Source organism: Budorcas taxicolor, chromosome 9 (assembly GCF_023091745.1).
Source record: "Budorcas taxicolor isolate Tak-1 chromosome 9, Takin1.1, whole genome shotgun sequence".
In the NCBI taxonomy this organism is placed as follows: domain Eukaryota; kingdom Metazoa; phylum Chordata; class Mammalia; order Artiodactyla; family Bovidae; genus Budorcas; species Budorcas taxicolor.
In genome coordinates, this window is record NC_068918.1 from 30,373,925 (window position 1) to 30,399,762 (window position 25,838).

Sequence of the window (25,838 nt, forward strand, 5' to 3'; positions counted from 1 at the left end):
AAAGTGTTCTCTACTCCTTTTGGAGCTTTTCCATGGTTTGCTATTAAAACCTCATTTGTCCATTTGGGTTTGGGAATGGTTCCAGCAGTTAGTTGACTGCAGTGTTAAATCTCACCATTGGGGTCTAAACCTTCCATTTCTTTTTATTAAGTGCTTGTGGGTCCCTGGGCATCAGGGAATGGAAGGTTGCACAGAGGGAAAGAGAATGTGCTGCCAGGGTATAAGCTAAACCCAAGTAAGACAGTAGGTGTTGCAAGAGGGCATCAGAGGGCAGACACACTGAAACCATACTCACAGAAAACTAGTCAATCTAGTCACACTAGGACCACAGCCTTGTCTAACTCAATGAAACCAAGCCGTGCCTGTGGGGCCACCCAAGACGGGCAGGTCATGGTGGAGAGGCCTGACAGAAGGTGGTCCACTGGAGAAGGGAATGGCAAGCCACTTCAGTATTCTTGCCTTGAGAACCCCATGAACAGTATGAAAAGGCAAAATCATAGGACACTGAAAGAGGAACTCCCCAGGTCACTAGGTGCCCAATATGCTACTGGAGATCAGTGGAGAAATAACTCCAGAAAGAATGAAGGGATGGAGCCAAAATAAAAACAACACCCAGCTGTGGATGTGACTGGTGATAGAAGCAAGGTCCGATGCTGTAAAGAGCAATATTGCATAGGAACCTGGACTGTCAGGTCCATGAATCAAGGCAAATTGGAAGTGGTCAAAAGGAGATGGCAAGAGTGAACATCCACATTCTAGGAATAAGCGAACTAAAATAGACTGGAATGGGTGAATTTAACTCAGATGATCATTATATCTACTACTGTGGCAGGAATCCCTCAGAAGAAATGGAGTAGCCATCATGGTCAACAAAAGAGTCTGAAATGCAGTACTTGGATGCAGTCTCAAAAATGACAGAATGATCTCTGTTCGTCTCCAAGGCAAACCATTCAATATCACAGTAATCCAAGGATATGCCCCAACCAGTAACGCTGAAGAAGTTGAATGGTTCTATGAAGACCTACAAGACCTTTTAGAACTAACACCCAAAAAAGATGTCCTTTTCATTATAGGGGACTGGAATGCAAAAGTAGGAAGTCAAGAAACACCGGGAGTAACAGGCAAATTTGGCCTTGGAATACGGAATGAAGCAGAGCAAAGGCTAAGAGAGTTTTGCCAAGAAAATGCACTGGTCATAGCAAACACCCTCTTCCAACAACACAAGAGAAGACTCTACACATGGACATCACCAGATGGTCAACACCGAAATCAGATTGATTATATTCTTTGCAGCCAAAGATGGAGAAGCTCTATACAGTCAACAAAAACAAGACCGGGAGCTGACTGTGGCTCAGATCATGAACTTTTTATTGCCAAATTCAGACTTAAATTGAAGAAAGTAGGGAAAACCACTAGACCATTCAGGTATGACCTAAATCAAATCCCTTATGATTATACAGTGGAAGTGAGAAATAGATTTAAGGGCCTACATCTGATAGATAGAGTGCCTGATGAACTATGAACTGAGGTTTGTGACATTGTCCAGGAGACAGGGATCAAGACCATCCCCATGGAAAAGAAATGCAAAAAAGCAAAACGGCTGTCTGGGGAGGTCTTACAAATAGCTGTGAAAAGAAGTGAAAAGCAAAGGAGAAAAGGAAAGATATAAGCATCTAAATGCAGAGTTCCCAAGAATAGCAAGAAGAGATAAGAAAGCCTTCCTCAGCAATCAATGCAAAGAAATAGACGAAAACAACAGAATGGGAAAGACTAGAGATCTCTTCAAGAAAATTAGAGATACCAAGGGAACATTTCATGCAAAGATGGGCTCAATAAAGGACAGAAATGGTATGGACCTCACAGAAGCAGAAGATATTAAGAAGAGGTGGCAAGAATACACAGAAGAACTGTATAAAAAAGATCTTCACAACCAAGATAATCATGATGGTGTGATCATTCACCCAGAGCCAGACATCCTGGAATGTGAAGTCAAGTGGGCCTTAGAAAGCATCACTACAAACAAAGCTAGTGGAGGTGATGGAATTCCAGCTGAGCTATTTCAAATCCTGAAAGATGATGCTGTGAAAGTGCTGCACTCAATATGCCAGCAAATTTGGAAGACTCAGCAGTGGCCACAGGACTGGAAAAGGTCAGATTTCATTCTAATCCCAAAGAAAGGCAATGCCAAAGAATGCTCAAACTACCACACAATTGCACTCATCTCACAATCTAGTAAAGTAATGCTCAAAATTCTCCAAGCCAGGCTTCAGCAATACATGAACCATGAACTTCCAGATGTTCAAGCTGGTTTTAGACAAGGCAGAGGAACCAGAGATCAAACTGCTAACATCCGCTGGATCATGGAAAAAGCAAGAGAATTCCAGAAAAACATCCATTTCTGCTTTATTGACTATGCCAAAGCCTTTGACTGTGTGGATCACAATAAACTGTGGAAAAATCTGAAAGAGATGGGCATACCAGACCACCTGACCTGCCTCTTGAGAAACCTATATGCAGGTTAGGAAGCAACAGTTAGAACTGGACATGGACCAACAGACTGGTTCCAAATAGGAAAAGGAGTACGTCAAGGCTGTATATTGTCACCCTGCTTATTTAACTTCTATGCAGAGTGCATCATGAGAAACGCTGGGCTCAAAGAAGCACAAGCTGGAATCCAGATTGCCGGGAGAAATATCAATAACCTCAGATATACAGATGACACCACCCTTATGGCAGAAAGTGAAGAGGAACTAAAAAGCCTCTTGATGAAAGTGAAAGAGGAGAGTGAAAAAGTTTGCTTAAAGCTCAACATTCAGAAAACAAAGATCCTGGCATCTGGTCCCATCACTTCATGGGAAATAGATGGGGAAACAGTGGAAACAGTGTCAGACTTTATTTTGGGGGGCTCCAAAATCACTGCAGATGGTGACTGCAGCCATGAAATTAAAAGACACTTACTCCTTGGAAGAAAAGTTATGACCAACCTAGATAGCATATTCAAAAGCAGAGACATTAATCTGCCAACAAAGGTCCATCTAGTCAAGGCTATAGTTTTTCCAGTGGTCATGTATGGATGTGAGAGTTGGACTGTGAAGAAAGCTGAGCACCGGAGAATTGGTGCTTTTGAACTGTAGTGTTGGAGAAGACTCTTGAGAGTCCCTTGGACTGCAAGGAGATACAACCAGTCCATTCTAAAGGAGATCAGCCCTGGGATTTCTTTGGAAGGAATGATGCTAAAGCTGAAACTCCAGTACTTTGGCCACCTCATGCAAAGAATTGACTCATTGGAAAAGACTCTGATGCTGGGAGGGATTGGGGGCAGGAGGAGAAGGGGACGACCGAGGATGAGATGGCTGGATGGCATCACTGACTCGATGGACGTGAGTCTGAGTGAACTCCAGGAATTGGTGATGGACAGGGAGGTCTGGCGTGTTGTGATTCATGGGGTTGCAAAGAGTCGGACACTACTGAGTGACTGAACTGAACTGAGCAGCCTGAGGGTCATTTGAACAGGACAAGCCAGAAAGAGGAAGCCAGCAGATGTTCTAGGTGCCAGGAATGTGGCTTTTTCTTAAAGTAATGTGACATTTTAAGGGTGATTTCTATTAGTTCAGTTCCCTTGCTCTGTGGTATGGAGCAAGGTCCTTCCTCCTCACCCTCCAAAGGCCATTGTTGCAGAGCCGAGCATCAGTGATCCGATGAGTCCAACTCCCCCTCTTTTATTTCTGAATCAAAGTTTTAACTTGATTTTCCATAGGCTCTGGTTCTGCCGCTGTTGCCTGTGGCAAGCTTCTGCCTTGCAGATGCTCCTGCTTTCACTTCTCACCACAAAGACATAGTATTATTTTATCCCCTGTATTTGGTGGGGGAGCTCTTGCTCTGAGGGCTCCCTAGAGTAGAAATCTGTTATTGTTGTGCTTGGAGGAAGCGTTACATGTGTATAGCTCAGTTTATGCAGTCAACATGTTCCAGAAAGTTTACATAATGTAAAGCGCATCATGTTTTCAGTGCAGTGGGACAGCTCTGTTTTACACTAAGGAACCCAAAGCTGACTCCTTTCTGGTATCTATAAATATCCTGCCATGTCTAGGAAGTATCAGGAAACTAAGGGCTGCTCTAATGTCATTGGCACAAACGTTCATTAAGATGCCAAACCACATCCAGGAAGCTGGTGACTCACCATACCTGGCTTGGTACCAGCACCCTTGCTGAGCCCGCTGTCTCGTGGGGTAGGCTGGGGATCTGGAGGAGCGGGGCCCAGTCCGTGAAATCAGGGCATCCATTATCATGCACATGAGGTTGGGTTCTGTGGAGTCAGGGACCTTCTCCACCGGTCTCTCCCTCCACACCTCCCACCCTGGTGCCCACACCCTTGCGTGGACTGACCTAGATTCCATGGGGCAGGAGGCAAGACTAGTGTAGAGGCTCCATGGGCTGGCCAGGAAGTCAGCCTGTCTGGCTTCAAATCCCATCCCCACCCCTGCCTGAGCTGTGGACAAATTCCCAAACCTCTCTGGTCCTCCATTGTACAATGAGAGCAAATAGCAATCCTCCATCTTAGGGTTGTCATGGAAATTCAGTGAGAAGACACATTCCAGTACATAGCACAGCACCTGGCTTGCTGTGCACCTTCACTTGATAGTGGTCATCACTGCTGAGATTGGGAGCCTTCATCTCTGTGATGCCCCATCCCACCAAAATATAATAAGTATTTGTTTTCTGTTGCCCTGTAACAAATTATGACAAACTTCCTGATTTAAAACAACGCCCATTTATCAGCTAACAGTTCTGAGTCACAAGTCCAGACACAATGTGGCTGCTCTCTCCGCTTGCAAGGCTGAAATCAGTGTATTGGCTAATAGCATTCTCATCTGGAATCTTGAATGGGGAAGAATTCATTTCCAGGTTTTTTAGGCTTCTTGACCCAATTCAGTAGTTCCTTGTGGTTGTAGGACTGAGGTCCCCATTTCTTTGCAATCTGCCAGGTGGGGGCTGTTCTCAGCTCCTAGAGGCCACCCATATTCCTGGCCATGTAACTCCTGTCTTCAAAGCTAGCAGTGGAAAATATCCCTCCCATGAAATGCCTTTCACACTTTGAATCTACTTCTCCAAAAAAATTTAAAAAAGCCAGTTCCCTACAAGGGCTCACATGATGATGTCAGGTCTATCTAGGATAATCCCTCTTCAGTTAAAATCAACTGTGCAAAATACGAGAACCTAAACACAGGAGCCATGATTCCATCATCCACAAGTCCCAGGGACTATCCAGGGCTTATCTACAGGAGGTGGGAATCTTGGGCACACCTTGGAGTTCTGTAACACCTTTTCAACAAGGCAGGTACTTCACGCCTGCCTTCGAGTTGGCAGCAAGAAGAGGATTTTCCCTCACTGGCATGGTCTTTTGTGTTCATTTTTCATAACTGGGCTTCAGGCACTGGCTGGACCCAGCACCAGTGCTGTGTGTGGTTCAGACCTCAAGTATTTACATCTCTAAAATGCCATCCCAGCTGTGACCTTTTCCCTGCTTCGGGGAGTGTTTGTGCTTCAGAAAGGGTTGAGTGTGGCCCTGATCTCTCTCCAGCCTCCCCAGGCATCCCTGGTCCCTCTGTCCTGGCTGTCCCCATCAGACAGCCCTGCCTGCACTGCCCGCAGGGGGTCAGGACCCAGGGTCCCACAGAGAGGAGAGCCATATCGTAAAAGATTTGAAAACACTGAGACACTGGAGTGACAGATACTGTGGCCCAACTTCCACTGCTACCAATGAGGCCCTCCTCTATCTCTGAATGTCCTGCTTCCAGCTGTTCCATGGGGGAAGCTAAGGAAAGCCTTCCCCAGACTCTCAGGGGATTAGCTTCCCCATCGAGGACACAGAAGTGTAACTCAGGTTGATTCTTGTGGGTATTTCCAGTCTTGCAAGGATCAAGAGTTCCCTGCCATGAGTCTTCTGTCCTGAAATCAGTCCATTTCTCACGTGACTCTGCCACATCTTATCCATTTGCCTCACTATTACTGTTGACTAGAAAAGGGCGTTTGGTTGTGAAGCTGCCAGTTTTTGCTTTTCCCCAGAGAAGTCGATGCAGCTGTGCAGTCAGCGTACAGCTGAGCTTTGAATACCTTTCCAGCTGTCCCCAGCTCAGTTACTTGCGTTTGGTTTCCAGGTTCTTAGTTTAGTTCCCTTTCCCATTCTTTCACTTTCCTCGTGATACCCACCCAGGTAGAGCAGAGAGCAGCTGAAGAGATGGTGAATGAGAGCCCCAGGAATCATGCCACATCAGCGCCCAGGCCAGTGTGTTCTTCCTGTCACTCTGCAGAGTCTGGGCTGTCAAGAGCCTTGCTGGCACTTACGTCTGAGAGCTCTTCTCTTCTCCACACCCACCTCGGTTGGTTTCTCAGGCAAAGTGCTTACATTGTTGAAATTGTTGTCAGTTTCCCCTTCCTCCTCCTGCTGTCCTATTTGTGTGTCTCAAGAGAAAATAATTTGCCTTTTGCAGAAGACCGCCAGTGGCTATTTTCCTTTTCTGGTACTTAGCTCACACGCCTGAAATCTTACAAGTCCTGCTGTGGTGTAACCTGGGCATACAGGTGTTGCTTCATTGATTGGCATATGAGGAAATGTGGGCGAATCTGTGTTTAACGTGCACCTAGCCGACCAGACCAGGTTCTGTGGCATCAGCGAAGGGAATGTACATTCCACCAGACTCGTGCTAGACCAAAGTAGCCTGTGCCCAGAGTAGCGGATAGATTCCATCCTTCATGTCAGCTTCCGTCAACCACTCAAGGGCTATGTGAAAAAGGACTCTGAGGCCACCCATGTGATGGATGGATGATATCCATCACTCTCATAGGAAGGGGGCATGGAAGTCCTGGGATAATTCTTCTTTAGTGATTTCTGCCCATTGCTTCATGCTCTTACAGCACATATGAGAGCACCTGCAAGACTAAGGAAACTTTAAGTAAATCAGGTTTTACTTATATAGTAGAAGCAGAGCCCGTCTGTTTGCAGAAGGATTGGAGAATAGGGGTCTTCACAGCTCTAATGAATACCTTGACCACAGGTACAGGATCCTGCTGGTCAAAGCGCTGTGCATCAGTTTTTCTAGGCCTGGTGATGTGCGGAGGACAGTGGCCATGACATATGATTTACTGATCAGAGGACTCCTGGGGCCCCACTTTCGAATGGCATTATCCAGCATTTCCCAGTGCCGCACAGGTCTTGAGCTAGTGTATTAGTGCTTTGTATGTTCACGATGGATGCACAGCATGGGCCATAAAAGCCACACTACAGAACTGTACATAATAAGGATGTTTTTATTGTAACCTGAATGCTGAGAACTTTTCTTCATGGCAAGGAGCCTGAAGGCACACTCAGTACAACTCATAGCATCTTCTGACCCCTTTCATCAGGAAATGGTTAGTCTGACCACCTCAAGTGGGAAGAAGACGACCACAAGTTCTTATACAAATATTTTCATTGAAATGTAGCTCTTAATGACTTGAGCCTGCGTTTCCTGATTTATTTCCTTTTCTTCATGTTTGTCAACGCAGTGAAGAGGATAAGCAAGATCCGGGCAGAAACATTTCTTATGCAAAATTGCAAGCATGTGAAGGGGTAACGGAGCTGTCCCTTCTAGAAAAGAGAATTTTCTCCAAAACGATTCTGATTGAGTTTCAGGTTTCTGCATTTAATCATGTAACACATAACTTATTGAGTACCTGCTGTGTTTCAGGCACTGTTCTGGGCCCTGGGGATGCAGTAATGAAAGAAAAACTGAAGAATAATCGCTGCTTCCAAGGAGCTTACTATTTGTTTCCTTCCATTTTTGTCACTGCTATATTGCCAGTGGCTAGCTCATAGTGGGTGCTCAGTAAAGAGCAATTGAATGAGCAGAAATTCTCTAACCCACTGTTTCTCTTTTATCCTTTCTGCCTCAAAGCCAACCCTTTGTTTCATAAAATTATATAAAAGCTGTTAAACATTTATTACAGTAGTAATACTTTTTTTAGTAGATTTTTTTCTTTTTGGATATTTGTGAGTTACATTTTATTTGGGGCAAAATGAAGACTGTGGCCCCAGAGGCAGCACCTTAGATAGTTCTGAGAGACTGGTCCCAGTAGATTCTTGAAAGATTTTTTTTCTTAATTTGGTTAGATGTAAGGTTCTGTTTTCAATAGGTTTCTGATGTAGGGTTTTGTTTTGATGGAATTGAAAGAGTAGTTTGTAGTGAGAGTTCTCAGTGGTTTTAGATTATTTACTCTGTCACAGGAATGAACTTCTCAAGAAAAAACAGCACTTTATGTCAGTTTTTTAAATTGCGTTTTTCGCCCCAGCATACCTGTTCTCCTAAGGAAGGCATTCTGGATTGCAGTGTTAACCACATGTATATAAGGAAAACAGCTCTTATACTGTTTCAAAGATATAGCTATAAATTCTGTCTTCTTCATAAATCAGGATTTCTCAAGCTTCATGCATTCACATTTGGAGCCAGGTAATTCTTTGTTGTTAGAGGCTGTCCTGTTCGCCGTAGGAGGCTTTGCAGCACCCTTGGTCTCTCACCACTGGATACCAGCAGTCCTCCTTACCCTCAAGTTGTGCAGCCAGACATGTCTCTTGGTCATGGGCCACAAAGTCACCCACAGCTGAGAACCACTGGCCTAAATGATGTGATTCTGTGATTCAGGTCACACGTCCTCCAACTACAGCAGATCAGTGGCATCCCTGAGAAAAGCACCTAGGACAAGCAGTGTGTTATTGGCCTTTGTAGAAGCTCAGGGCAACGTTCCACCATGAAAGGGTTAATATGAAGTGAGCAAGATATTTACCAGTCTTGTGAAATAACACCAACAACAAATGATGAAAATCCTTCAGCCAATCATGCCTTGGAGATACTTTGCATTTCCTATTGGAAACTTGTTAAAAATCGTATTCGTTTACCATAAGTTAGAGAGCATGTTGGACAGAGTACACTGTAAGTTAATCTGGAATGATTTACACGTAAATGTGTTCCAGATTTGGTGAGCTCAGCTCGAGCAGCAGGCGGCTTGTTTCCAAACATTTCCATTCTCAGGAACTGACATTCAGTTTAATAAGTATTTACTGAAACATGTAATGTGAGAGGGCCTTAAACAGTCTGATATTGCTTCCATGACCCCAGCCGGCATGAAAGCAGTGCTCAGAAAAGTGCTCGCCCAGAGTCTCTGTGTCTGATGTGGCATACCCATTTTGGTTTGCAAGATATAGAGAGATACTAGTTCTTTCCTTGCTCCTCACCGCCTCATGTCCCTTCTGGTCCTGTACCAGCTGTACTCTCCCCGGTGGATACATGTAATTACACGTGATGTCATGTGTTTCTTATTTGGTTCTTTGTTCCCAAATGGGCCACTTTTCAGAACTCTGGCAGGAACATCCGTTGCATTTTCTACCTCCCCGCCAACAGCTGGACAGGGTATTACAGGGTATTGCAGTCCTAAGTGGGATCATTTAACCAACTCACCTTCCATTTTTTAATCTTCTTCACTTCTCACACATGCCAGTAGATTCTAAAACACAGGGCACACTGCTGATAAAAGTTGCTGGAAGAAGGGTTGGCTTTGAGGCAGAAAGGATAAAAGAGAAACAGTGGGTTAGAGAATTTCTGCTCATTCAATTGCTCTTTATTGAGCACCCACTATGTGCCAGCCACTGGCAATATAGCAATGACAAAAATGGACAGGACCCTGCTTTCCTGGAACTCACAATCTACTGGGCAGTGAGACAAGTGGGAAGGCCGTGTTTTCATATGGCACAATAGATGCTGTAAAGAGAGAAACCAAGATGCCATATGAGCATTGAGGAAGAGCAGCACCCCAGCCTGGGGGATGGCGGGGAATCAGAGAAGGCTTTGCAGAGGAAGTGGTGTCTTAACTGAGACATGAAGATTATATTGTGTATCATAGAGGGAGAGGGAGAGGGAGGGACTTACTTCCCTGGTGGTCCAGGGGTTAAGACTTCACCTTGCAATGCAGGGAGTGTGGGTTCAATCCCTGGTCAGGAAGCTAAGATCCCATACATCTCCGTGGCCAAAAAAACAAAACATAGAACAGAAACAATATTGTAACAAATAAAGACTTTTTTCAAATGGTCCATATCAAAGAAAAAAACCAGAGAGGAGAGGACAAAGGGGTTCAAAGCCATGTTTCAAGGACAAACGGTGAGTGGGAAGAGTAGAATCTTAAGCACTGAGAAGTCAGGCATGTTTGGATGGTAGAGTGAGAGACAGGGCTGAGAAATAAACAAAGAGGAGCCAGTGACGGACGAGCTTCAGGACTCTTACGAGAACACCTGGGTCTTGGCTGATGCTCTTTCCTGAGACCAGCACCGACACCGTAGGTTTAGTTGGAAGGAGGATGGGGTGACAGTGACTCAAGTTTTAATTCACCACTAATTCTAGAACGTGGGAATGAGCTTTTAAGTGTTTCTGAAAGATGTCAAAAGCTAATGGAAATTTTAAAAGTTAATTAGCCTGTTTAAATGATTTTCTGACTGTAGGCTATCTTGACATCCTGCGAATACACTCAGCCCTCTTAGTTTCTGCCAACTGCATTTTTTTCATCTAGTGATTATTTCTTAATTTTGATACTTATCTTATTGCTTAAAATTTACCAAATGTGTGTCTGTGAATGAGTACCCATGAATGAAGAAGTACAGTGAGCTATTTAAGGGCTATATTCTGGCTTTTCCAACACGCCTGTATTCTCTTCAGATTTCCTTTGCTGTGATGGAGGGTTTTATTCTAATGTTTTATTCTAATACTGCACAGACTCATTTTTGAGAGCATACACTATTTTTTAAGGTGATTAGAGAAAACCAAGTTCTATTATTGGACAGCCTTTGGCAGGCATCTGATACTAGGATTGTAAGGGTGCAGACCTCACATGAGGGAAGATACTGCATGGTGAACATCATGCTCTGTGTTGACCCCATCGCCCAGAGCATATGAGGAATAAATGTGATGGTCAAGTTAAGGGCACTGAGATTGCTTCCAGCCGTCAACCCCAGCCTCTGCTTTCCATGGCCCTCTAGGCCTGAAATACCACATGGCGAATTTTGTAAAAGATTCCCCTTTATAGTCAAGCAACCCAGCCACTAGGGGGCACCCAAGTTCACGTGCCTCTTTCTGTTTCTTTTCAACAGGAATTTAGATAATGGGCTGTGTGCAATGTAAGGATAAAGAAGCAACAAAACTGACGGAGGAGAGGGATGGCAGTCTGAACCAGAGCTCCGGGTACCGCTATGGTACAGACCCCACTCCTCAGCACTACCCCAGCTTCGGCGTGACCTCCATCCCGAACTACAACAACTTCCACGGGGCCGGGGGCCAAGGACTCACCGTCTTCGGGGGTGTGAACTCTTCGTCTCATACTGGGACCTTGCGAACGAGAGGAGGAACAGGTCAGGATGAAGCTGCTCTTAAATCTTCTAGCAGTTGAACATTTGTGCTCCTTTGACGTTTAAGTTTTCATTCACTCTCCAGCTCCCTGCTACCAGATGAAAGGCTCTTAAAATCGCTAAAGCTTGATGGACAAATCTAGATACTGGCAACAGCGGCGCGGGGGTCCCCCAGCTGCTGCTCTGTGAGGATCCTGTGAGGGTTAACGAGGCACAACTTTCTGAGTCACTTGAGTCCAGTGGCTCTCAACCTTGGCTGGCTGGCTTGGAATAACTAGGCAGCTTTTTCAAAATACAGATACCTGAGCCCCACCCCCACCCCCAATCCCAGATCTTTTGAATCAGAAGGTTCAGGACTGGATATGAGCGTGGATGTTTTGAGTTCTCCAGCTATGAAAGCACTCCTTCCCCACGACTCCCAGTTCAGAGTGTTTCCAGGGGAGTACCTGCCCTTTCAACTTCCTAATTAACCTCCATCCTGCCTGTCACTTCCCAGCTGGTGGGCTCATTTGGCTATATTATTTTTTGGCAATTTGTCTTCACTGATTCTCTCTCTCTAATCCTCCCATTGTCTTCTATATGGCAGAGTTTATCGGCCCTCAATATTTTCATCTCTTTTGTATTTTAAAATTGAATCCTATGTATCCTTAAGGGATCTTCCCTTTTTTTTTTTTTAACTTTTCCTTCTTTTTTCCCTAGGCTGTATTTCACTGCTATGTGCATTTGCTGACTTAGCTAATACTTTGTAAAATATCTGGCGTGTGTTCTCAGACATATGTTTTCTGAAATATTTGTAAGATATCTCATGCATCCTTAATCTTCCAAAGCCTCTCCCAGTATGTGAACCATGGTAACTAGATATTTGACATAACTTGTTCCAAAACTGTCTTATTTATTATAAAAGTTTTTAAAATATATATAAAATACATCAATCCTTATGTTCTCAGCTCAGCTGGGAGCAGAGGTCCTATAAAATAGCCCGCTATACTTTTTACGTGGGGAATTGGCACTACCAAGGCCTCTCTTCCTTCTGCACCCAACAGGGTAGTATAGTTATATCCAGGGGACCTGACCCAGAGCTTTGGGCAACTAGCTACTTCTGTGCTGCCAACACTTCACACTCTTTTCAGTAGAAAAAAAATATTTATGTTCATCCTTATGGTGAATGTAGCTTTCCCTTGAGAGCAGGCCTTACATGGGTGCCTGGAGGCTGAGTACACTGCCTTATCCTTCCAGTCTTTCTGGAAGGCACCTGGAGTGGAGGGCTGAAGGAAAGAAATCATTAGGCAGTCTAGGGACGTCTGTCTCTGGAGGATGCCGGGGGGTGGGGGAACGAACCAGAGGTGCACCCAGCACACACACCCCGTGCCTGCTGGCAGAAGGCGAGCGCTCTGCAGTCTTTTCCCGGGCCTGATGTGGCTCCTCATGGGGGTAAATGTGTGTCAGGTAAAGGGTGTCTTAGTCAGTGCTGCAGAGCTCTGCCCATCTGAACTGTAATGTTGCTACTTGTTGCCCTTGGTTGTGGCCGTAATATAATATTAACATATGTCTCTTCCTGAAGACTCATTCCAAGTGTGCAGAGAGAAGTCCTTCAGCCCTGGGTTTTAGTCAGCTCAAATAATGCTTCCTTTCACGAAGACTGAGGCATAAACTCAGCTCTTGACTCTGGTTTCACGTGTTAATTACAACACTGCCTGATGTTATCAGTGCCGATTAGATGTAAATTTTGAGAATGAAGCTTTAGTGAAGATTTAATTTCTTGGAATTAATTTCCCCTGGTGTAATAATCTCCCCCATTTTGATTTTGTTTTTTGTCAGGAGTGACCCTGTTTGTGGCCCTTTATGACTATGAAGCACGGACGGAAGATGACCTGAGTTTTCACAAAGGAGAAAAATTTCAAATATTGAACAGCTCGTAAGTTTGGAGCGGGAGAAGAAAGCAGGCATGCCTTTCAGGCCGGGAAGTGATTCTAGTGTTAGCAGTCTGCACCTTTTTCCATATCTCTGAAATGCTAAGAGAGCACTTGCTCATCAATTCACTAATTCTTAGCAATTCAACTTGAGGAAAGAGTCGATGAACCAGTGTGGTATTCTATGGTGCTGTGTGTCCAGGGAGCTTTTTGGGAGCGTAGAAGCAGAGTCAGTGGTTTTGGTTTAAAGGCTGTCTCCCTCTACAAATCTATAGTTTCAGATGATTGGCATGGGGCTTGCCTGCCCATATTACCCTCTCTCTGCCCTGAGATTTTCTTCAAATTTCACATGTCACCCTGGCCTCATGTAAGGCTGGCAACACATTCCATTTTCAAAACTGCTAAATATTCTAATTGGTGAAGCCTGTAGAGGCATTTTGCCATAATGAAAATTTGCAGCTGACTAAAACCTTTGTAAGGTGAAAGGATAACCGATTTGGCCCACTTGAGAATGACGACAGTGCGTGCCTTTTCAATGTGGCCAGTAGGAACAGCCCGCTGTGCAGGCAATGGGGAAATGGCAAGGGCGAGAATCACTCATTTTTCAAATCCTCCATTTAATACTTCCTTTAGGGGCATCCCTGGTGGCTCAGAGGTTAAAGCGTCTGCCCGCATTGCGGGAGACCTGGGTTCGATCCGTGGGTCGAGAAGTTCCCCTGGAGAAGGAAATAGCAACCCACTCCAGTATTCTTGCCTGGAGAATCCCAAGGACGGAGGAGCCCGGTGGGCCACAGTTCACGGAGTCGCAAAGAGTTGGACACGACTGAGCGACTTCCCTTTCACTTTAGGGAGAGTAAAATATGAGTCAGATTTCCCTTCAGTTTTTAAATATTGTTTCTATTAGGTTCAGGCAAGGTGCACAGGTCAGGGCCCGCCAGAAAAATTCAGGCTCAAAAGAAAATGATGTCCCATGTGTCTAAGTCAGGCCCCCTCCCCTACTCCTCAAGTTTCCTTCATGAGCGCCCCCTAGTGTCTGGGAAAAATAAGGGCGGAGAGCCCATTAGGAAGGTCCAGTTAATCTGCCCTCTGCCTGCTGAGCAAACTGGATTGTGTGATGGTGGAAGGCCCGGACGCCTGGCACTTCTGCTCTCCCACAGCCCTGCTCACCCTGCACATCCCAGGAAAGAGGAGTAGTCCTTGGAGCAAGGAACTCCCCCAGGCCCTGAACATTGCCTCCTTGTAAAGCCCTCCCCTCCCCCAACTCCGGACCACCTTTCAAGGGCAGGAATGGAATTCCTCCCATATTAGGCCGGTGACTCTTCCAGACATCAGAAGGCACTGTGTCTCTAGTTACAGGACTTTTTTTTTGTCACCACTAACAGGGGGGTGGATGGGATTTTTTTTTTAACTTTTTATTTAAATTACGTATGGTCAAGCGCACAGATCAAAAGTGTGCCTGGTGGTGCTTACACAATAACACCGCTCAACTGGAAAATAGTTCAGGTGGTACCTTGTATGTCATACGTATTTTACCACAGTTTTTTAAAGGTGTACCTTTCGCAGAATTTTCACAAACCAAGCATACCTATGTAACGTGTACTGGGATCAAGAAGAACATTACCTGCCCACCCCGTCCCCCAGCCCTCCTCCTGTAGCCATGGGAATTTTTCTTTAACTAGTGAACAGCTGCTATTTGTTGAGGGCTCTTAGGTGCCAGCCATGTGCTAAGTTGCAGACGTTCTCATTTGCCCTTCACAGCAACTGAGGTGCGTCTCGTAGTCATCTTTTGACATAGGAGGAGCCAGAGGCTCAGGTTAGAGAGTAGCCCAGGTACGTGGAGCTAGCAGGTGGCAGAGCCAAGGGTGAGATGTGGGGATGGCATACTGACTGCAGCGTCAGGTTCGGGGCTGGAAAGGCCCAAGTCAGGAAACTGAACTATTGGAGTTACATACAGGTTTGAGGGGAAGTGGGGGAGGGGGCATTTGGCTTTGATCTCTTCTGATTTCTGATTCCTTGTTGTTAATTCGATGCTCAGATGAATGCTTCTTGTCAGAGGCTGCTAATTTCAAATTCTGAAATACCACCCTTCTTCCCCTCCCTATTTTATTCAGTATTTCCTAAATGCCAGGATTGGTTAGAACTTTTCAATTCATTTATAACTTCTAAAAGGTAAGAATTCAGAAATATAGGAAGTACCTTAAGTGACTCTCTTAGGTTTTCCCTACACTGCACATGGATCTACACATCCGGTTTGCAGGGCACTTGGAAAGCCAGTCGTTGCCAAAATCTAATTTGTGACTTCCTCCTTTGTTAAGCTGGGTCAGATCTGGAATGGCTTCTGATTGGAATTTTGGAGAAACACTCGAGGAAGATCCGATCTACCTCAATCTATATTTCGTGATTTGCATGCGTGGTCTTTAATGTTTACAGAAGGCATTTGAGGCTCTGACCCCATTCCCTTAGAAGACAATATTACAAAGGATTTTTTTTCCCCTTTAATGTTCTTCCTTCTTGCCAGTGGAATTTCTCATCCTATGTGCCATTTAAATGCCCTTTTTCAAGGTTATGGAGCGTTGAAAATAAAGTTTTTGTAACAAACACAATATGCTGAAGTCAAGGGTAATAACAGGGAAGGGAAGATGGTGACGGAAGAACAAAGCAGTAATGCAGAACCAGATGGCGTGCGTCTCCCTCCCCTTCCCCAGCCTCTCCTGGGGCCCTGGCTCCCATCCCTTGAAAGACAGGGAGGGACAGGGCTGTGTTCTCCCTGGGGCAGCTGCCACACCTCCCAGCGTGGGTCCTCCCACTCCTTTCCCTGTCCAGAGGCAGAATCTGAAGGCCTCCGGGCAGGCTTTCGTGTTTTAAGGTGCAGCGTAAACCGTGTGATGTGCTTGTGTGGCTGTGCCCCTGGCCCGAGCTGGTGGCACTGCCTCCCACCACGGGGGGGAGAGGCCCCTCCCTGACCGGTGTAGGTGCTCCGTGCAGGGTGTTCAGACATTACTAAACTTGATCCGTTTTTGAATACAGAATTCACCTGTTTTATTCCTATTTTTGCATTTCATGACTACTGCTGTACCACCAGAAACAGCAACTCTAAAATATAATCAATGTTTTACAGAGTGGAACAGTGCTCGTGGCCTAGGGTGCTGTCAATAGTTGTGTCCAGCTCTTTGCAACCCCACGGACTGTAGCCCTCCAGGCTCCTGTGTCCATGGAATTTTCCAGGCAAGAATACTGGAGTGGGTTGCCGTTTCCTCCTCCAGGGGATCTTCCCAACCCAGGGATCAAACCCACTTCTGCATTGGCTGGTGGATTCTTTGTCACTGACCCACCTGGGAAGCCCCCATGGCCTACAGTAGTGACTCCTTTAAAGTTCTTTTCATTGTAATAAGAAGAAATCTGGTTTAGAGCCCATGTAAGCTTTTGACCAAACTGTTATGGATATGCTCTGTGAGAGTAAGATGGGTGGTGACCAAATTTAGAAAGAATCCAGCATTTATAATAATAATGCGCCAAAGCTCCATAGATCAAGGCTGACTTCTGTTTGCAAATGTCATTTCCTGGCTCCATCGGGGCTCCAAACTCCCAGCTCCTGGGACCACAAGCCCTCTGAGCAGCTCTGGAGAATGGGAAGAGGTTCTTTTAATATGTGTTTAAACTAGAGCAAGAGGGGAAGCTGTGATGGAAATTTCTATTCTAAACCAGAGCCAAGGGTTAAATCATGTATTTGAATCAGAGCAAGATAACAGTTGAAGAAAAATCTCACCAACTCTTAAATTAATGAAATAACTGGACTGTAAGAACTGTTTAAAGAAATGCAGTTTTAATAATACTAATTACTCATGGTAACTCAAAGAAAGAAAAAGTAACCTAGTAAAGATCCTGTTTTCCTAAATCAAGCTGAATAATTTGTATGGAGTATGTTATTTATTTGTAAGTGAATTGGGCTTCCAGTGTATTAAAACATGATTCATTCATCTGCTCAGAAGGGTCCTTTTGCTATCTTGAGTCTACACCAGCCTGTCTGGGCACAACATGTGAGTTACTACATTGTGTCCTTGTCATCTCCTGTGGTGGGGAAAGTGACCCTAGATGGCCTCGAAAAAAGAAAAGGATTTTATCTTTCTCAGCTTCTCGAGTAACTGAAAACCTTTGTGAGATTAATAGAGTCGTTCAAGAGAAAATCATGAATTCCTAATACCTGACTTTAGAATGATCTGATAGTTGGATTCTAATCAGTGCTAAACTATTTAGGTGCCAAAACCAAAATGAGATAGTTAATGCTCGATTTGAAATGGAAAGAATTTGATCACCTGGATAAGGCTGGGCTTGTCACAACTTGGAGCAAAGTATATTGGTTTCCTGTCCCAGATGACATTTCCATGTACCTGAAAATTGATAGTATCGACTTTTTTTTTTTCTAAATTCAAATCAATTAGAACTAACTCAATAAAGGTTATTTTACAGTAAAAAATAAATAAGCCTCTGCTGCAAGTACTTAATATTTTCCTTACTGTTTGGGAGATTTCCCAGGTGTGTGTGTGTGGTGGGAAGCACAGAGAAAGAGAAGAAAGCCTGGAAGTGATATGTACTGTTATTTTCTATAATGAAATGTCTCCATCTAGTGGAAGTTCAGAGCGGTAAATGTCACCGCATTAACATGATAATGGCTCCAAAGCAGTTTCCTTAAACACATGCAGTGTGCAAAGAAAAAAATAAACTTCCACATATGTTCTTAGATGATGTCCTTACAACTGCACTCATTTCCCTTGACAGATGTAGAAATGAAACCAATACAGACTGTTACAGTGTTAACAATTGTAATGTCATAATTTGAACCTGCAAGGCAGAGGGACAAGCTCGGGGAGCTGCACAGGGTAGATTCCACACAGCCAGCACCAGTCTAGTTCTTAAGTGGGGTGGTGGGTTCACAGGGGTTCACAGGTTCACAGGTGTACCTGTAGTCTTTGGGATGCATAAATTACTCCTTGAACTCAATTTAAAATTATTAATAAAGGAATTTCTGGGTGCAACGATCTCCCTCTTTTGATTGCTTTGTTTAAATTTAATAGAGTAATGAAAGACTGAAAAACTAATTCGAACATCAGTTTTTTAAAGGCTTTGCTAGCACCCTGTTTGCTTGTGAGCCCTTCTGTGTGGCTTGTGCCACCTGACACTTCCCACAGCTGCACCTGTAGCACCGATGGGCTTGTCACCATCTGTCTGTCGTGTGAAATCCTGTCTGGAGTGGCTGCTCATCATCACCTTGCTCAGGGTCAGGCTTTAGAGGCTGGGTCACAGAGTGAAACTTGCGTTTAACACAGAGGCTGGTCATCCTCCACCTAATTGCATCCATCTGGGGAGGATCCTGACCAGGGTCCGGAGCCAACATTTCTCTTCCCTGTCGGAGGGCTTTGACACACAGGTCAGTGAAAAAGTGATTTCAAACAAACAAACAAACAAACAGCCTGGAATTGCCCGTGCTTCCTCCAAGGACCAAAAAAGGCAAGAGAGAAGGTGCTGGGCATCTGGTGATCAAAAGTCTGGGAGGCCTCCATCTGCTCAGGGGCAGTTGGGTCCTCCCTTGCTCCTCCCGCTCTTGACCACAGTCTCGTGGAGGGCTCTGTGACACCGTCCGTGTCAGAGCTACAGCCCCACATACACACTGACCTTTGTTGATGGAGGCGGAGGCGCACACTCTGCTCCACCCGTGCTCTCTGTCACGTGCAGCTGTGTGAGTCTGATCGTATGAACTCTGACCATTCCATCTATTCATTTGCCTCAAGCTGAGTCGTGTTTCACGTCCCCCTTTCCGTCCGTCTGCCCACAGCACGGAGCGCCCCACAGATGAGGCCATGCTGTGGCTGAGACACCGGGCTGAAGTGCTGAGACTAAGACTCTCAGCCTCTTAGCGAGGTCTTTTCCTCCCGCTGCACTTGCGCCCACACAGCTGCACCCACCCTTCCTCCCCTGCCCCCCAGACTCGGGCCAGTGCTGTCAATACCTGATGAAATAACCTCAGAGTGAAAATGTATGAGCAAGTTATAACCCACTGTAAGCTTTATTCTTCTACCCATTTTCTTGAAAGCAAACAAGGCAGATATTCAGAGAGCCTGCATCCTTTATTGGGCCTCCTAACAGGCCACCTTTCTGAAATGATATATAACTATGAAGGGCTTCCCAGGTGATACAGTGGTAAAGAATTCACCTGCCAGTTCAGGAGACTCAAGAGATACATGTTCGATCCCCAGGTCAGGAAGATCCCCTGAAGTAGAAAATGGCAAGCCTCTCCAGTACTCTTGCCTGGAGAATCCCGTGGACAGAGGAGCCTGGCGGGCTACAGCCCATAGGGTCACAAAGAGTCAGACATCGCTGAGCGACTAAACACACAGACACACACATGCAACTACAGTGTCTGTCTGCTGTCTGTCTGTCCCCTTCTCCCTTTTTCCTTTCTTTCTTTCAAATCATTTACTAGCTGACAAAATAACGTTAAAGCCAGTGGCCTGCATAGAGGTACCAGGACGCTGGGGATGAAGTAGAGACTGTTAGCCAAATTAGCACAATCAGCGCATCCTTTATTTTCTCCCAGCTTTGTTGAGATATAATTGGAAATATGACATTGTATAAGTTTAAGGTGTGCAATGTGATGGGTTGACAGATGTATGTTGTGAAATGTTTACTACAAGAAGGTTGGTTAACACATCCCTCACTTCACATAATTACGATTTTGTTGTTGGTACAATGTTTTCCTTAAGTAGGCAGTGATTGAGTTCCCTTCCCCTCCAAGTTGGAGACACTTACCAAGCCAAAGGGACTTCCTGGGCGGTGCTAGTGGCAAAAAAAAAAAAAAAACCTGCCTGCCAGCGCAGAAGACATAAGCCACAGAGGTTCGATCCCTGCATCAGGAAGATCCCCTGGAGTAGGAAATGGCAACGCACTCCAGCATTCTTACCTGGAGAGTCCCATGGAGCTTGGTGGGCTACAGTCCATAGCGTTGCAAAGAGTCGGACACAACTGAAATAACTTAGCACGCACCAAGCCATATGCCCTCTTCCCCATCAGTGCTCCCTCGTGAAGGGTCATACATTCTGAATTCATAAACAAAGCGAGAGGTGACAGACAAAGCTGGACTCCTCTCCCAGCTAATGTGGATTGCACACATTCGATCCTGGCAGAAAGCTGTGTGGGAGTTGTTTGGAAAAATCAGGTAGTAGAATGACTAGAAGGTGGTCATATGCCCCCACTACACCGAGCCTGTGACTGCAGAACACTGAACTGGTGGACATATTCACTTCCTTTTCTCTTTTTTTTTTCCTCCAGGGAAGGAGATTGGTGGGAAGCGCGCTCCTTGACAACTGGAGAGACGGGTTACATTCCCAGCAATTATGTGGCTCCAGTTGACTCCATCCAGGCAGAAGAGTACGTTTTGCTGTTTTCTCTTAACTACTTGCTTTTCCAAGTTAGTTGCCCTGATAAATTCATTAACCTTGTGCAAGAGGAAGAAGCAGTTCCCTGGAGCCATTAAGCGGGGAGCGGATGTGGCGGTGCTGTGACCTTCGGGCTCTATGCCGTGGTTTTTGCCCCATTGCGTAATGCTTGTACCCTGATTAACTTAATGTTTTTCTTAAAGCCTGCTCACGTTTTAAAAACATTTATTTCGAGAAGAAACTTTATAGTAGCACCTCAAATGAAAACCCAGTATTACTTGCCATATATAGAAATAACCGTAAGAACGTGATGAAATTCTACCTAGAGCCTGCATTACTGGCCACTCCAGGATCTAAGCCTGCAGTCTGCTGAAGAAAAGAGGGGAGGGGAAGGAAGAAAGGAGGGATGGAGACAGAGAGAAAGGGAGGTGTAAGTAATCGTTCAAGATCAATTTGAGATTTTTCTCCTCAGCGTACACGGGTGTTAAAGGGGTGCTGGAAAGGCATACCGTTCACACCCCAGGTAGGAGTAACTCATGTGCAATGTGTCCTGCCACTCAGCAAGCCCCGTGGTCACGCACTTCAAATGGTCCTTTGCTTTGACATGGAGTCTCAGGTGGCTTCTTTCTCAAATCGTGACTAGCAGTTAGTGCAAGGATTTCACTGATAGCGGTTTCAGAAGATGGTCGATGGGCTGAGGGAATATCCCAGAAGGAGTGACCCTAGTTCCTCCCCCTGGCCTGTGGGGATTCGTGGGCATTTCCAAAGCTGAGAGCTGTGAGGATGGCTTGTATGGCGGCCCTCCCTTCTGAACTGAGGGCGAGGGAGGTGGATCAGGATCTCCCGAACGTGGGAGCTGGGCCTTCCCCCACCGCCCACCACACTGCCCCGATACCTAGGGGACCTGCATCTGCTGCCGGAGGCAGTTCTGACTTTCCAGCAAGGTTACTGAGAAGAGTCGGCCCCGGAGTCCACGCTTTGGCTCTGATGTTTAACATGCCCGGCGCTTATGTCAGCACTGCAGGGACAGCTAGACTCCCCTGTGGGATGGCTTGCTTGTCTTTAATTCCCCTGTGTCTCCTCTAGGAAGATCTGTTCTGTGTTCCACTGTGGAAGATTCAGTGACTCTGAGCTCCTTTTTGCTCTCAGAGAGTGTGTTTCATCATCAGTGAATAAAGGAATCTGCCCTGAATCATTATTTTAGGGCAGGTTTGCAAACATCTCTGTGTTCTTTCAGAATAAAAGATGCCACCAAAATATACCATTACTTTGACTGAACTGGGAATCTATCCAATATACGTTTAAGTTATGTTTGTAATAGTTTTTTAAAGAAGAAAATAACATTTAAAAAATAATACCCATGGTTTTACATGTGCGGTTTATTACCATTATCTTAAAATACGATTGCCTTAGTACAGTCTATTGTTCTAATGGTTCTCTTTTCACCACTGTTCAGGTTTACACTGCATTTTAATTGGGTTATTGATACAAATCTGGAAAATCATTTCCCACAAATCATTGCTGTAGTTCCTTTTATAGCCCCTAGCACAAGGTTAGGATTGTTGCAGTCTTGTGCCTTTAAAAGTCACAAAGGAGCTGGCATGCAGTGTGTCTTTTCTTATCTTCAGGGAAGCTCGCTCATTCACAAAAGAACTTGACAGTGAACACATAATAGCTGTGTTCATGTATAATGAATTGAAACTTCATTTTAGAAACTGGATTCTTTCACAGTCAAACATTCTAAAAATTGTCCCTGTGCACAGATTCCAATGGAGTGCCACCAAGTTCTCCCTGGGGCTCTAGAAGCACCTGCTGCTCACCCAGCATCTAGTGCAGAAACATTACCCAATTGTCAGGCTGGGCTTACGGCTGGAGAGTATGGGGGGAGGTGCAAGATGAAGAAGGAAGGCCAGGAGGCGACTTGATGCAACTCTTCCTGAAGTGGCACGGGAGTGATATTACAGGGAGAGGAGGAACACGTCTGTGACACCGAGCCGTTTTTAAGGCTGAGCTGGTTGACTGTGCATAGTAACGCGGGCCTGCCGCTGTGCCAGAGATCACGTGTGGCAGGTCGCAGCACCACCACTCAGAAGATGCCTCTTACCAGGTCCTTCCTGCTGCTGAGCTGGAAGACAAGAGTCACAGGCATCCGGGGACAGCAGTCGTCTCAAATGAGGGATAGTCTTGACCTCTTTCTTTCAGAGTTCCTATAGGTAGGAAGCTACTGAAAATACTGTTTAGCCATTCCAATGGGCTTTTTTTTTTAATGCTTGATTAATGATCTTTATGTACACTAAGACTGTGTTTTGTTATTTGCCAAGGGTTGTAATAATGCTCAAAAATCCAGGGTCTTGTAGAAGCTCATGGGCAGGGTGTCCTGCAGCTGCCATTTCAAAACAAGGTCTGGGGTTTTTCCTTTTTGTTCATGCAGGCGATACTTGCATCATAAAGCCACCGGTTTCCCATCATCTCTGGAAGGAAGAAAAATAACCTGCGATTCAAATCTGATTGTTTTTCAGGCATGAAAGGGGTGGATTAGGGATGGAATCAGGAATAGATTGAAAGGGAGCTAGATGAAGCTAGGAAAAACACACGGGGGAGGCTAAGGAGGAACTTGGAGGTGAGGAGGAAGCATGGGCACTGTACCACTTTGGCAGATGATCGGTAGACAATGTCTCCTTCCCTTGATCTCATTTACAGGTGGTACTTTGGAAAACTCGGCCGGAAAGATGCTGAGCGACAGCTTTTGTCCTTTGGAAACCCACGGGGTACCTTTCTTATCCGTGAGAGTGAAACCACCAAAGGTAAGATAACGAGTTGAAGGCGTTGGCTTGTCATTCAAATCTGTGGATTAGTCAGAGGGGATGAAAGGCTTATCTCTAACGTACAAGGATTTTTAAATGGCACATATCCTCTCTGCCTCGCTAGCAGAGTCCTATTTTCAGTTATTCCCCTCCAGGCTCTAGAACTGCAGACAGTTCCGAAAGGACTACAGAGGCTGGAAACCAAGGCCTTCCTCCCGAAACAGGGGCTGGGCTGCTTCTCCCCTCCAGGCACACAAGATCACAGAGCGTTCAGAAGTCCTTTAGAATTAGGATTTTCTGAAACTCTTAGTTCCTCAGGCGCCCATCACACAGGTTGTTTTGTTTTGTTTTTTTCATTTCTTTTTTTTCCACAACCGAGAACTTCTCTTCCTCCATTTGCTTCTCATTATTTAACAACTCATTAGAGGAGCTAGGCCAAGGAAACAGCAGTGGCCTTCTAGCCTGAACAACCACACTACTGGTTATCTGCTCCTGTGAAAAGTGTTGTGAAGCAAGAATCGGAAGCTCCCTTCTAGAGAATCAGCCCTTAGATTTCTTTCAGTACACACCACCCCTGACTTGGTGATGCTCCGTGGATAACCCAGACTAGGACAGCAGTCTCGGCCATGAGCATCTGTGCTTCCCTTATCTTGCCCTGGGGGAGCTGGGTCTATGCCGAGTTCACCAGTACAAGTATACTGAATGGACTTCTCGTAGAAAAAAAAAATCCAGGGAGCTTTCATTCCCAACGGTAGAATCATTTTATTACTAATGTCTTCTGACATTAGCAGGAAAAAATTATTTTCTTCCTATGTTGCTGAATGGATGTGTGTGTGTGGTGTGTATGTCTCCTCTTGATAATTATCAATCAGAATACTCTAAGTAAATGAGTCCCCCAAAAAGAAATTGGCATTCAAAATGATTGGAGCTGCTGATGCTTTGCACGTCTCCCAGGTGCCTATTCACTTTCTATCCGTGACTGGGATGATATGAAAGGAGACCATGTCAAGCATTATAAAATTCGCAAACTTGACAACGGTGGATACTATATTACCACCCGGGCCCAGTTTGAAACCCTTCAGCAGCTCGTACAACATTACTCAGGTAAGGTGAATTCTAACTGGCTACTAACCATTTGGATGCTGGAGGGAGGGAGTGAGGAAAGAGTGGGAAAAGGGAAAGTAGTATAGCAAATATATCGCAAAGGCACTAGGAAAATAGTCTTCTTTGCTAGGCTCTCAAGATGAGGCTTGGCCGAATAGGTTCTCACTATTTTTACCTTCACAGTTATTGTTAGTTCCATATGTTTGTCAAAATACAGACCATTCTCGTTCCCCAGCTAGAAAGCAATAGGTTAAATTCTAAAAGCTGTTTGTTTTTTCGTCTTCGTCTTTAAATCCTTGGAAGTTATCGCTTCCTGCTCCCCTGCAGTATATATAGTTTGGAAGCTGTGAAAGGAAGAAGGTGCTGTCTCTGGGGGAACTTCCATCCATGGGGCCTCCTAGAGGGGGTGGTGTGTTCCTACCATCACTTCCCTCAGCAGGAAGGGCTGCGCACGCATACGCTAGATGACTTTCGCCATCCATTTCTCATTCCTACTTCCCCACCAATGCTTCCGTTTACTAACTAGACTTAGATGTATATGACCCACAGCTCCTAGAGCTGTTACAGCTATTGTATTAAATTAAACTTTTAAGTAGTAGATCAATCTCTGTCCTAACACCCAGACATCACCATCAGTCTGTTGTTCCTAGAAACATAATTATTAGGTGTTTAGGTGTGTGATTTGTACATTTTATTAAAGAGGGTGATTGTACATGCAGTTGTTAAAATGACTGCTTTCTTTCCTAGATTAGCAAGTCAACCCCACTATATCAATATATACACACCAGTGGATAGACATATGCATGTCCAGATAGAGGTCTATAACCCAATAGTTTTTATGTGACCCATATGTACATTTTTTGTTATTCTTTAGGATAATGACAAGACTCCAAAATACTACATGGCTTGACTTCCACTATTGCCCTATGCTCATTCATTTAAAAATATGTGTGTATTATTGTTTAGCACCAAAAAAGGCAGTTTCTTGAAAATGGCACTAAGAAATATCTGTCTATTGATCCTGGGCACTAAAGAGCAAATGAAAAAACATTAACGACACTTGCCAAGCTTGTTGATTAGGGGAGGGGGTCACTTTCATTGGTGTGGATTCTAATGAAATACTTAGGAGAAATGAAGCAAAATATCTCCCTGAGATTAAAGGACG

The 25,838-nt window shown here is 45.0% G+C and overlaps 1 protein-coding gene across 4 annotated transcripts in view; it reads left to right on the forward strand.

Moving 5' to 3' along the window:
* FYN (FYN proto-oncogene, Src family tyrosine kinase) overlaps positions 1–25,838 on the forward strand; it is a 214,668-nt gene that overhangs the window by 150,226 nt on the left and 38,604 nt on the right. For all 4 annotated transcript variants that reach the window (XM_052646076.1, XM_052646078.1, XM_052646079.1 and 1 more), the window contains 5 exons: positions 11,171–11,428; positions 13,244–13,340; positions 20,659–20,757; positions 23,466–23,569; positions 24,524–24,673. In XM_052646076.1, the coding sequence (XP_052502036.1) occupies positions 11,182–11,428; positions 13,244–13,340; positions 20,659–20,757; positions 23,466–23,569; positions 24,524–24,673 (697 nt within the window). In that variant the 5' untranslated portion in view covers positions 11,171–11,181. The remainder of the gene's footprint in view (positions 1–11,170; positions 11,429–13,243; positions 13,341–20,658; positions 20,758–23,465; positions 23,570–24,523; positions 24,674–25,838) is intronic.